The following is a 13,034-nucleotide window of genomic DNA, read 5'->3' as shown; positions in this document are numbered from 1 at the left end:
AGAACACAGAGATGGGGAAGAGGGACATTGGGACACGACCAGAAATCCAGTCATACCACATGGGCACAAAATCTGGGTCTGGCACCAAGAGCCCACAGCCTGGTGAGCTCAGGACAGCAAGATCAAAGATGGCCCCACTCCCAACCTCGCAGAATCAAATCTCAACACAACCACCCCATTAAGGAATCTAGGCAGTCAGAGCTGTGGAATGCGTTGGAGAGTCTACCCCCTCTCCCCAACTTCAGGGAAATGTCTCCTTCACTAAATTAATACATCAAATCCAGATGCAAATCCAGTCTGCCTGATGCCCTAGGAAATAGCCCAGCTTCACACACCAGATGATCCCAGAAATAGCTCTGGTCCAACAGGGCTGTCTCTGCTTGTCTTCCTTCAGAAGCCGTTTTCTGCTCACCGGAGTCTGAACACAGACAGCATGACTCTAGGGAAGCCCCCTGGGAAGAGGCTGCAGGGAAGAAGATGAGCTGGTCGACTCTTTGCAGTTGTCTTACCATGTAGGACAGGGCTGGGGACTACATGATGACCCCGCCTTCCCACCCCTGGCGCACCCCTGTCTCTGATTATAAATAAATCAACCAAACACAATTGTCTAGTTTTTTTGTTGTTGTTTTGTTCTGTTTTGTTAAAAAAAAAAAAAAAAGACAAGACATCATGGTCAACTGGTAGGTCCCTAAGTCTCCTTCCTTCCAGTCAAGCCAGAAATGCCTGGAGGGTAGGGAGGCATAGGGAAGGAGGCAAGGCCACAGGCAGGGAGCCACTAGAAGGACAGAGTCATCTTGGTGACTCTGTGGCTGTGACGAAAACAGGGGAGGAAGCAGGACCCCGGGCAAGTCCTTCACCCCCGAGCACGTGTGTCTCTTCTCCATCAGGCACATGCAGTTAGATTGTACATTCTTTCCTCCCACCCTGACTGTTCAAAGATGGGGCCCACCTCCCCAGCCCTCTGTCCCACATGCCTTCTTCTGACCCTCTTCCCTCCCCCAAAGCAGGGTCTGGGCTGCCAGGCCACCAAGTAGACAGCACACCAGACCCAAAGTTGGGCTTGTCTCTATAGGTCCTTCCCCCTGGAGGGAACTAAGGAAGAGAGGAAGGGCACCCTGGCAGGCTTGATCTTTGGGAGTGGGTCTGGGACTCCTCACCACTGAATCATCTGCCAACCCACACCTTCCTTACAGCCTCCACCCTCTGACTAGATTGAGGGGAGGGACAATGGTACAAGGAACGATGGTCAAGGTACATGTCTACCTCCCTCCTCTGATTCCGGACATGAGACTCCTCTTCCCCCACAAGCTTGTGCTCAGCTTAGAGGAAGTAGCCTCACATGCCCAAATCAGAGAAAGTCAGAATAAGAGCCCCCAGGGCTAAAAACTAGAGCTGGCCTGTAGTATGTTGTCAATAAATGTTTTTAAATGAGTGGCTGGCTGGCTGAATGAATGAATGAATGAATGAATCCAGGATCAATTTGGAAACACAAGGGCTCCCTATTGCCACTCTCAGACCTCTCAGGCTATCTAAGCCCAGAGAGGACACCCCTAGGCTTTGGCTCACCCCAAGGGCACACCCATACACACACACATACACACATAAAGGGAAATTTCTGGGCCAGAGACAGAGCCAGGACTCAGACCCAGGCTCCAGGTCAGCTCTGCAGCCTCTAGGGGATGGGGTGACAGGGAGCACTGAGCCCCCTGCCTCCTGGCAGGGCTCACTCGCGGAAGCTGTCAGCCAACTGGTGGCAGTCCAGCTCCCCTTTTGGTTCCAGGCCCCCTGGAAGTTTCACTCCTGTCTTCCGGTCCACACACCAGCACTTGCCGCGCTGCCCATCTAAGGCCGGGTGACACTGTCAAGACAAGGGTGGGAGAAGTCAGTTCCCAGGCAGCCTGCCTCAACCCCAGCCCAGCCCTCAAGTCAGACAGTTGATCCAAGATGGCCTGTAACGGCAGAGGCTCTTTCATGATCGTGGACCCTCTGAGCCCATGGCATAAAGAGATCTTGGCCAAGAAGGAAAGGTCAAGTAGAGAGAACTTGGCCAAGAAGTGAAGGTCGTCTCAGAGGTCAGCACTGGTCTAGAGATAAAGGGTCAAGTGTCAGAACTTTCAGTGGGATAAAAATTGGGGGAAGAAAACATATAGAACTGAATTAACACAAAGAATGAACTCTAATGTAAACTATGGACTTTAGTTAATAAATGTATCAACACTAGGGACTCCTGGGTGGCTCAGTCAGTTGAGCGTCCAACTTTTGATTTCAGCTTAGGTCATGATCTCATGGTTGTGAGTTCGCGCCCCACATCAAGCCCGCCTCTCAGAGTCTGCTTGGGATTCTCTCTCTCTCTCTCTCTCTCTCTGCCCCTCCCCCCTCTCAAAACAAATGAATAAATTTAAAAATAATAATAATAATAATGGGGGCATCTGGGTGGCTCAGTCAGTTAAGCATCCAACTCTTGATTTCGACTCAGGTCATGATCTCACTGTTCATGGGATCCAGCCCAGAGTCAGACTCCATGCTGTCAGTGCAGAGCTTGGGATTCTCTGCCTTCCCCCACTCACACACACACACTCTCTCAAAATAAATAAATGTTAAAATAATAATAATAATAATAATGTGTCAATATTAGCTCCTTAATCTGTGATAACATATATACCACACTAATACAAGATGTTAACAGGGAAAACTGGCGGGGGGTGGGGGGGGGTAGATGAGAACAATGTACTTCCTGCTCGATTTTTCTATAAGCCTAAAAGTGCTCTAGAAAATAAAGTCTATTCATTTTTTTTAATTAGGGAAAACAGTTTTTAAAAATTGGGACAAGGATAAAGTTTATATTGGGATAAAGCTTGCAGACAGGTTTGGCACTGGTTTCTGGAGCCCTTTCTGGTCGTCCACTCACTGCACACCACCCCATACCCTCCTCATGCCAGCCTCGGATTTGCAGACCTGGAGGCAGCCCTTCTCCTCCTGTCTAGGCCTCAAAGTGGCAACCCATTTTGCGGATTTGTCTATAGAGCACAGAGTGGGAGAATGCATGTGTTTGTGCCCACAAAGAGCTGAAGAAGACCCCAGCCAGGATTCCCCAGGCTACACCCAGCACAAGGCACCCCGCTGCTCTGCCCAGATATGCCACCCTCCCAAGTAAGCCCACCTCTCATGTGTCAGAGATGGGGCTGAGGCAGGCCAACCTTGCTGAACATCCTAGTCTCCTGAGGGCTTATCAGAGGAACCCGTGTTCCAAGGGCATGAGGCAATATGGAGGTTTCTGCATTCGTGTTTTCTCTCCTGTCCCCCTTCTTCCTCTGTTTCCATCCAAAGCTCCTGTCCCCAGATCTGGCTATACCCCAGGTGGTTTCGTTACTCAGCCTGGGGGAAGGGGCAGGCTGATTTTCCTCCTTAACCCTTCCTGACCGAGCCCCTCCATTCCAAGATGAAACCTAAGACATTCTATGACAAAGGAGAACTACTCATAGGATGGAGCAGGGAGAATGAGAGTGTGTTGGGAGGTAGACATTGGCAGGAGTGCTAAATGGTGAATCCGGAGGTGATGGAAATAGCCCTGGATGGGGAAGCAGGATAGCTGGTCTGCCATTAACTCACTCTGAGACTTCGGGCCTCAGTTTCCTCACTTCCCAAATGAGTGTGGTGGGCAAAAGAAGCTGAGGCTCAGGAGGCTGAGGGAGGGCCCAAGGGGTTAGGTTTGGGTTGGGAGGTCTTCCCCTCCCTGAGATCTCCATCCTGGACCAGGATCTCCTGTGGCGAGACCAGGAATGCCCCCAGGAACTCAGGTCAGGACCGAGCCAGCAGTGATGAAGACCCACCTGCTTGGGGTGGAAGTTGCCATTTCGGTCGCAGTTGGGGATGGGGATGATGTAGAGGTCTTCGTGGGTGCGGCTCTGCGAGGCGGCCAGCCGCTCCAGGGCCCGGTGCAGCTCACTCTGGCAGGAGCCTTGGGGCTGGAGGAAGGGAGGATGGAACAGCTTAGCAGAAGGGAGAGAGGCAGGAAGACCAAGGCTGGAGGTCAGCTCACAACTGAAGGACCTGAAAGGAGGCTCAAGGCCCAGAGACTGGGCAGGGCCCAATGGGTTCAGGGGACACCGGTGGGCAGGGCAGAAGGACACTGAAGAGAGGATCTTGAGCCAAAGAGCTTCCAAAAAGGAGGACTGTGAATGGAAAGGACTTTGTGGGGAAAGAGGTTGTGGAACCCTATGGAGATGGTTGGGAAGGGGCTGATTTCTAAGCAGGAGGGATAGTTGACATCATATCATTAATGACTTGTAAGACCTAGGCAAGGATCCACTGGGAACCCCCCATCAGGAAGGACAGTAACCAGACCCTGGAGCAAGGTCGGCAGGCCCCCTGCTGTGGCCAGCATTAGCCCTTGAGTTACTGAAAAGGCCTGGGTGGCGAGTCCAAGAGAAGGGCTAAGAAACACCAGGAGGCTTGGGGCAACCGCTATTTACAAACTAGTACAAAAGTATTTCAGTACTTAAAAATTACTTCAACTGCATCAAGGTATATAACTGATGACCAGGAAAGGAATTTCAAGGAATGAAATGAGGATTTGGTCCTGATGACGCATACTAGGTGCATCTTGCACACAGTAGGCATCCAAAGAATGTTTCTGAATGACCATAGTCCAGATCCAGTGGTGGTGGTGGTGGCGTGTGTGTGCCTGTGCACACGCGCATTTGTAGGGCTGAGGTCCTCACCACGGGCCGAGCTTCCTCCCGGGGCACCCCGATGACCTTCATCTTGCCCCCGCTGGTGCTGCGGTCTCGAATTTTGGCTAAGTGCTTCTGCAGGCACCTGCGGTCATGCGCACTGCAGGGACTGAAGCTGTTGTTCGGGTGGTCACCCTCATCCTTGTCTGCAGTCAGGCCGAGATGGAGAGAGGTCAGCACAGGGAAAGGACAGGGCAGAACACCAACCCAGCCTCCCACCTGCTTTCTTCTAGGGGATTCTCCAGCCTGGCTCTGAGAAAGGGTGGGGGACCCTGGGCTGGGGGGAGGGGGTTGAAAACAACACCCCTGTCTCCTCCCTGCTCTCCTGGATTCCTGAGGAGAAAATCTTCTTAACATCCTTGACTTGTCCCTCACCCCACCCAGTCCAGCCCTCAGATGAGTCACCAGCTGCAGCTGCGCAGACAGCAGGAGGGTCCCCTGGGCCCTGCAGGGAGGTCTAAGGCAGGCAGGGGCCTCCCCCTTGGATCTCGTACCCCCCTCCATTCAGCTCCTCCTACCATCCCCCTCTCCGTCTGCTCTCTCTTCCTGTCTCCTTTCCTGGTCTTTTCAGCATCTGGCTGAGCCAGCCAGGGGATCCCCCGATCTGTTGGCTCTGCCGCCCCTCTTCCAAATGGCCAAACTCAGAGTTTCCATGAGTGATGAGAAATCTGGCCCAAAGGGCTCTCCCCATTGGCTAGACAGGGAAGAAGAAGCGGGAGTGGGTGTGTCCGCCTGCCTGCATGAGAAAGTGTGCACCCACACGCATGTGTGTGCAACACACTGTGTGGCCGCAGGACCCAAAACATCCTCACACATCACTTCAGTCCCCCACCTCGACATCTCCCATCCTTGGACTTTAGACCCCACCGAAAGTCCACAACTATGGCCCAGAGGCAGGGCACTGGCGAATCTGGAGATAGGAGTTGGTGAGGCTGGACCCACACACTCTCCCTGGGATCTCCTGAAGACTCTACCTGAACTCAAGAATAACCTGAGCCAGAAGTCCCAGAACTGTAACCACCACTCCACCCTGCAGGCAGCCAAAACTGGAATACAGGCCTGAACTGGAGAAAGAGGTTGCAAGTCCTCTCTGCAGCTCAGAGCCACCTCTGAAACGCTTGGGCTTGGCAGCTCACTGCCGGCCTGAGTGCAAAGCCCCTGCCAGCATTCCAGATGTTGGCAGCCAGACAGAAGGTTACATCTGGTTTGCGTCAGGATTTTTTTTTTCCTGAGGAGTTAGCAGGTTCCTCCACGCATGGCAGCAGTCCCAGAGCTGCCTCTGGGTCAAATGGTATTTTTCCGCCTAGCCAAAGTTAGTTGGGGGGTTAGTTCTCTTTTTGTTCTCCTAGTTCTGGGGGTGTGGGGTGGGGGGAAGTAGGTAGATAAAGGGAAACCAGGAAACGAGGAATCAAGACTCTCAGAAAGGCTTTGTCAAGATTCCATACCAAAGGTTATTTATAAAATTGAGTCACCAAGGATGGGAAGAAGGTTTTGTCACGGGTGGAGGGCTGGTTTAGAAAGAAGAATCAAAGGTAAGGAATAAATAGAGCTATAGATAGATCTATCCTTTTGCATATTCAACATCCCAAGAAGGATAGTCCGGAGGGGACTCCAGTCTCAGAGACAACATCAAGTTCTTAAGGGTCAACCAAGGGGAAAAGACCTCCCAGTGATGTGGGTAGCAAGAGATGCGGGTACATTTCAGAAGACCAGGATTGTCAAGGGGGCCATAAGCAGATAGACCCCAAACCCTCGGTGAGAACCAGAGAAAAGGTCCAGGATCCAGGCTCTCCCAAGGAACCTTTCTGGCCCAGGCTGGCCAGTGACCCTGCCCCTGCATCCACCTTGCACAAAGTCACAAGCCTTTTGGATGGGGCCACAGTGTTTCAGAGCTATAGTCTGGAAGTGGGTATTGGAGTGAAAGAGGAAATGGAAGATCTAAAAGAATTAGAGCCACGGGCACCCGGGGTGTCTCAGTTGGTTGAGCATCAACTCTTGATTTTGATCTAGGTCATGATCTCATGGTTCGTGGGATCAAGCCCCATGTTGGGCTCTGTGCTGTCATCGCATAGCTTGGGATTCTCTCTCTCCTTGTGTCTCTCTGCCCTCCCCCGCTCATGCTCACTCTCTCTCTCTTTAAAAATAAATAAATAAACACTTTATAAAAAGGAAAGGAAAGGAAAGGAAAGGAAAGGAAAGGAAAGGAAGAAAAAGAGAAAAGAAAAGAAAAGAAAAGAAAAGAAAAGAAAAGAAAAGAAAAGAAAAGAAAAGAAGAGAAAAAAGAAATTAGAACCAAATCTTGGAACGACAGAGGCTAAGCTAAGACATGAACAAAAGCACACCATTTTCCCCGGGAAAGGCTGGAAGGGATCACAAGGACTCAATTGCCACAGCCCATAATGCTAACCCGAGGGGCACCCTTGGAACCTGAAAAAGGGTTTTGTCTTTTCTTTGCGTTTGCTTTCTTTTCATGACTATAAAGGGAAGCACTACTTTGCACAGTGACACTTGTTCCTCTTGGTAGGCAAGCAGAATGTTCTTAGGTTCGAGAAGTAAGGAAGAGTTTTCTAGCAAGTGGAAGTAGAGAGCCTCCCCCGCCCCCCACCCCTGGAAGTGTGGCACATCAGAGTGATAAAGGCCTCAAGAACAAAGTGAGATCTGGAGTAGAAATGTAACTGCAACTCGGCGTTCCAATGTTGAGTCTCTACAAGTTGAAGTTCACAAATGACTAACACTCGGGGGAGTGCTAATGGATATATGGAATGTTTATCCCTTCCCTTAGGAGGTATCTCTAAGGAGGACAACTGGGTCCGCTCACTGAAACCTGGGGCCGCGCAGGCCATAGGGCAAGGCTGGAAGCGTAGTGTATGCTCTTGTGTGGGTAGGGCCCCATGCCACACTGAGGGGGATTATCTGGAGAAAGCCAAGCAGGCAGCGTGCCTGGACTCCCTCTCCTTGGCTTCCCCACTTTTTTGTTGTTGTTAGGCAAGCTTCTTTTTTTCTTTTTTTGAAGAACTGAAGAGCCCTAGAAGTCTCCAGAACACCCAGACTTGAGTCCAGAGATTCATCAGTGCCATACTTGGACCCCTCTCGCCTGAGGCCAGACTACTTCTCCCCACCAAAAGGGCACTCCACAGAGGAGATCAATCCTTCATTAACACCACCATGCCAACTCCCAGCTGCTCTGCCAGGTCTGGTCTGGGTCTGTCCCCAGCTTGTGTCTAAGCTCAGAGAAGAACACACCAGATAGGGAGAGTAGTTGCTTCCTTAATCTCATAGGGACACACCGTTTATCCGTAGCTGCCCACTCAGACACAGACAGGTCAGGACTTAAGAACCACAAGCATATACAAACAGTCACGTGTCCAGGCACACACGGGTCCACACGTGCACCCCCACATGCACTCGGGCACTCTGACCCTGCCCTGGGCAGACACAGACCCGGGGCAGGGCACGTTGCCTGCACCATAGCCTGTTGACTTTCCACTTAATCTGTAACTTTTCCTTGCCCAGCCTTGCTTAATAGGCATACTGAGGATCGACCCCAGGATCCAGCCCTAGGCACTAGGTTTGGGAGGGTGAGGGTCGTAGCCTTGGGTCTCTGAAAATGTTAACCTTCCCATCTCCAAAGCCGGTTACATAGTTGCTACTTCCCAGCTTACTCAGGAAATCCAGCCAGCTGGTACTGCTCACCCAGGTGGGGCCCTCCGGAAAAACCCCAATCCCTGTGGGATCCCCTCTGAGCAGGAGCCAGAGTCAGACCTAGCCGCCCCTGCCCCAAAAGATTTGACCATCTGACCTCCGGAGGCTTATTTAGGAGGCGGGACTTCCAAGGTAGGCCAGGTCATCTCCTCCAGCCCCTGCTTGGAGCCAAGCCAACAACACTCAGCCACAGGGGAAACCTTGGTCTTCGCTCCAGCAACTGAAGGAGCCCAGAGAGAGGAAAGACTTCACAGCTTTGGCACCACTGGCTGAAAAGTTCATGGTCAAAGCTACAGGATTTCCTCTTTCTGGCAGCCTGGTTTCATCCCCCTGATTCCTCCTCAATTCCAGCCACGTCCCCTTCAAGACACCCAGGGTGAGGCTGTGAGGTGGGTGGGCCCAGTCACCCCGACACCGGTGTTTCAGCCACAATTTGGAGGATCACCTGCCCTGCAACAAAGGCCTTTTCCTTCCCCCTGGACTCTGGCTAGAGAAGCCAAGATCACCCATGCCAAGTACCCCGCCCTTTCTTCGAGGTCTGGCCCTCGGGGCATCCCCTCACCGCTGTGCCAGCTGCCAGCCTCAGACTGAAGGAAAGCGGGCCCATCCTTCCCATGTTCACGGCAGCAAAAAGCACCGAAGTTCCTCCCTACCCCTCTCAACTCCTCTGAATGCTCCCCTACTTTGCTCACTTGCCCTACTGTGCCCCAAAGCCCCAGCATCAGAGAAGGATCTAAGCGTCAACCGAAACCCTCTCAGCCTCTTATTCATTACCACCCTCAGCATGGCTCCAATTGACTGAGCTCTTACGCCATGCCAGACACCCCAAGCCTGTGAGGCAAGTCCTGTGTCACCTCCATTTTACAGATGAGGAAATGCAGTAGACTGGGTGGGGGCGAAGGAGGACAGACTTATCCCTGCAGCTCTATGTCTTTAAATGGAAAGACTCCTGATACCCGAGGCACCAATAATTCCGGCTTTGCCAATACTAAAGAAAAAATGTTAAGCAGCCATGCTCCTCCTCCCACCTCCCCCAAGGCACAGAATTTCTGGGAAGGCCCTGTTCCCATGACATGACTGGATTCCCAGTATTGAAGTAAAGGGGACAATATTTGCTGCGTTGACTAAAAATTAACCCAGTCTGTCTGTTCCCTAACCCTGTCCCAGAGGGACCCAAGAGCACAGTTTAGGAGCTCCCCAGTCCAAACGCTGATCTTCCCACTGTCCACTCCCCCAGATTCCATGAGTCAAGGGTCAGTACACTGATGCAGAATTGTGGACCTCTGACGCACACGTCCCACCCCGCCCCCACCTCTGGGGGCCTGAGCAGTGTTAATCCACAACCTTTTCTGGCTCGGAAAGCTGAGACAGGAGGGCTATGGGGAGCTTAGGGGGGTAGAGGCTTAAAATGGAAGGAGGAGACCCGCTCCTGGGGCAAATACTAGGCAGCTGGGCATAGCAGGCCAAGGGAAGGGGTATGCCAAGTGGCTGCCCTCCCCCAGTCACCTGCCGAAGCTTAGCCCCAAGAGGAAAAGGCAGAAAGAGGGGCCTGATGCCCTCTGCCGAACTATTCCCAAGGCAAGAAGGCCCAAGCCTTGGGACGTAGGAGGGATAGTGGCCTATTGACAGTGGAAGGCTAGAGAGAATAGTGAGGATCAGTCCCAAGCTCTGGCCATCTTTTCTCACCAGAGACCCTGCAGGGCTGTTGCACAACTCTAGGGGGCGCCTTTCACATGGTGCAGGGGGTCCTTCTGTGATGATTAGGAGGCATGGACACAGCTTGCCAAGTCGGTACCTAGATTCCCCAGGGTCCTCCAGGATTGCCCTTTCCCCTCTCCAGATCTCTGCATCCCCTGCATGGGTGGAGGACAGGCAAGGAGGGTGGGGGGTGGGGGGAGGGCATTAGAGACCTGGGACCTGTAATCCCAACCGGATGTAAAGGCCGATTTGCATGATGTCCACAGGACAATCACACACTTCATACCATTTCCCCCAGAGCCCCTATCCCAATGGGATTAGATTTTCCTCCACTACAGGATAGGGAGCTCCTACCCGGCCAGGGGGGAAGGGGTGCTCAAGACCATCTGAGGGCTCTTCTGCCCCATGTTCAAGTCAGCGAGAGAAGAGGAGGCTACCAGCCATCCTAATCTGGTACATATCCACTGGCCAGTGGAGGATGCAGACAGAAAGGGAAAGAGATCCCATTATACTCAGAGAGCCCAGGAGCTCAGCCCTCACTCACAATCTGGTCTGGTACGAGTACCCCTCCTCTCCCACTGGCACCGGCATCTGTGCCCCAGGATCAGTGCCTTACTCCCTCAGGACATCCCCCCACCCCACCCCCGCTTCCCAGATGTGCCGGGTGCCAGGCTGGCATTTCTCCTAGTATGTTTTCTGCTGACCCATCTCTCACTGCCTAGGGACAGGAAGGGCAGAGAGGCCTGAGGCCCAGACCCCTGGGGTCCACCTCCTTCCTGTTTTCCCTGCATCCTGCTTTCCTCCGCTAACAAGCTGCAGAGGATTGAGGAAGTGGAGCGGTCTGGGACCCAGGGCAGGAAGCTTGGGGCCGGAGTCCCAGCATCCGGACTGCAACAATGGAAGCTTCAAGCACCAGGAAAAGAGACAGACACAGACAGAGGCAGAGGGAGAACAAATCAGTCAGAGAGGGAACCAGAAACAGAGGCAGAAATACAGAAAGGCAGACAGAGAGAGAGAGATTCCAAAAGTAACAGAGAAAGGCAGGAACAAAGAAAGAGAAACAGTGACAGAGACACGGAGAGAAAGCAACAGAAAGGGGCGGAGGACAAAGAGAAGCAGAAAGGGAGCAAGACCGAGAAAGAGAAACTGATAACAGGCGGAAGTCATTGAGGAAAGGAGAACTCGGGAATGTTGGTCGTGAAACTAGAGACAGAGACAGAGCGGGAGATAACAAAAGAATAAGAGAGAAGGAAAGACTGAGAACGATTATAAGGAGAAACTGAGAGAGGCTCACTAAGAAACGGAAAAGGAGAAAGTGTAAGAATGAGTTTAGGGCAAAGGGCCCTCTAAACCTCTCTCCCTCTCTCTCTCTCTCCCGCTCTTCCTCCCCGCCCCCCCCCCCACCCTCCCTCTCCCTTCTCTCTACTCCCTATCCCACACCGTTAGGTTTCTACAGCTCTCGGCTGGGAGCCAAGACTCGCTTCTCTTCTGCTACCTCAGACGACACCTGCCAGGAGAGAGGAACGGGGTGCCTGTGTACCAGAGCAAGATGAGGTGCCCAGGCCTGGCAGAGAGACCTCTGTCTTCCCAATACCTCTCAAACAGCAAGGTGAGCTGCCCAGGGGCGTTAGGGAGGGGCAGCTCTGATGCCCCTCACCACCAAAGCCCCTCTAATTTGGATGTCCCACTCCACCCCACCTGGATGTCAAAAGGCCACGCCCTGGCTTCTTAGACCCCTGGGCTTTCACCTGTGGCCAGGATGAGGGAAGTCCCTGGATCAGGAACAGAAAGCCACCACCACCACCACCCAACCCATCCTCTAGTTATCTGGCCCTAGGCCGCTCACTTGCAGGCTGGGTGGCTGGACCGAGTCACATAATGTTCCACTGTTACCCCAGCCGCTGGGACAACCATTGAGACCTCTCCTCCCAAATAGGCACCCTTGAGGAGGTTGGAGATGAAGGGCTGGGACAGAGTCTTCTTTGCTGGGGGCGACAGCCTGCTAGGGACTCAACAGCAGTTTCCTTAGGTGAGCCTGTCCTATGCCAGCCCAGCCCTGCCAGGTACCCGCCTTCTTAACTCACTGGAGATTTTCAAGGGCTTTCCAGGCCAGCCCGAATGGGGAAAGGGCTTCTAGGAGCGGAGCACACCGAGGAGGGCATGCAAGGGCAGGGGCACCTTACCAGAGGGCTGCAGGCTTTCCTGGATGGCCTCGATCTCCGCCAGCTCCATGCACACGCCTTGCCCGTGCATCAGCGTGTGCAGGGGCTTCTCCACACCCCGGGGCGGGTAGCAGCGCAGGCCCGAGCCGCAGCGGGGGGTATACACCCCGCAGGGCATCCCCTTGCCCAGGGCGCAAGTGGCGCAACAGCCGCAGCCCGGCTCCCGCACCAGCTCCTCGCAGCCCACGGGGGGGCGGCAGCGCGCCAGCTTCTCCTCGGAGCAGGGCGGGCAGTGGATGGCTTCGTCGCCAAGGCTCGGCCCGGGCCCGGCGGCCAGCAGCAGCGCGGCCACGAGGCAGAGGGGCAGCATGACCGGGCTAGGACGGGGCGCGGGCGCGGGGCGTGGGAGGGAAGAACGGGCGCGCAGACTGGCAGCAGGGACACGGGGCGACAGCGCCCGGCGCGCCTGGAGGACCCGACCCGGAGGGCGCGGGGAGACGGGGCGGCCCCGCGGGCGGACAGGGACGGAGCTAGGGAAGTTAGCAAGCGGGCTGGAGGGGAGCGAGCCTGGCCGCCGAGGCGCTGCGCCGCATCCTCGGCCCGGCCCAGGCGGCGGGCGGCGGGCGGCGGGCGGCGGGCGGCAGGGGGGGGGGGGCAGGGGGCTGAGCGGCTGCCCGGGACCGGCTCCCCCGGACTTTATACCGGCCCCTGGCCACACCCCCAGCGCCTTCCCAGAGGT

At 54.2% G+C, this 13,034-nt stretch overlaps 1 protein-coding gene and 1 long non-coding RNA gene across 3 annotated transcripts in view; one reads left to right on the top strand and one right to left on the bottom strand.

The window, feature by feature from the left end:
• Positions 1 to 606: 606 nt before the first annotated feature.
• IGFBP4 (insulin like growth factor binding protein 4) lies at positions 607 to 12,935 on the bottom strand. Its single transcript, XM_003996921.5, has 4 exons — positions 12,317 to 12,935; positions 4,722 to 4,879; positions 3,831 to 3,965; positions 607 to 1,858 (listed from the first exon to the last, which is right to left on the bottom strand). Exons 1-4 carry the CDS (start codon positions 12,663 to 12,665, stop codon positions 1,724 to 1,726), a joined length of 777 nt encoding a protein of 258 aa, XP_003996970.3. The 5' UTR covers positions 12,666 to 12,935; the 3' UTR covers positions 607 to 1,723.
• LOC102900254 overlaps positions 9,637 to 13,034 on the top strand; it is a 15,900-nt gene continuing 12,502 nt past the window's right edge. For both annotated transcript variants that reach the window (XR_441887.4, XR_006589901.1), the window contains exon 1: positions 9,637 to 12,162. This is a non-coding gene — a long non-coding RNA (uncharacterized LOC102900254). The remainder of the gene's footprint in view (positions 12,163 to 13,034) is intronic.

The sequence above is a fragment of the Felis catus genome, chromosome E1 (genome assembly GCF_018350175.1).
Source record: "Felis catus isolate Fca126 chromosome E1, F.catus_Fca126_mat1.0, whole genome shotgun sequence".
Taxonomy (NCBI): Eukaryota; Metazoa; Chordata; class Mammalia; order Carnivora; family Felidae; genus Felis; species Felis catus.
Note: the sequence above shows the minus strand (reverse complement) of the source record. Positions and strands in the feature narration are given on the sequence as shown.

Coding starts and splice junctions, on each gene's coding strand:
- IGFBP4 (XM_003996921.5), bottom strand. CDS start 12,665: ATGCTGCCCCTCTGCCTCGTGGCCGCGCTGCTGCTGGCCGCCGGGCCC. Junction 4,880..12,316: donor GGAAAGCCTGCAGCCCTCTG/GTAAGGTGCCCC, acceptor GCCTGACTGCAG/ACAAGGATGAGGGTGACCAC. Junction 1,859..3,830: donor GCAACTTCCACCCCAAGCAG/GTGGGTCTTCAT, acceptor TTGTCTTGACAG/TGTCACCCGGCCTTAGATGG.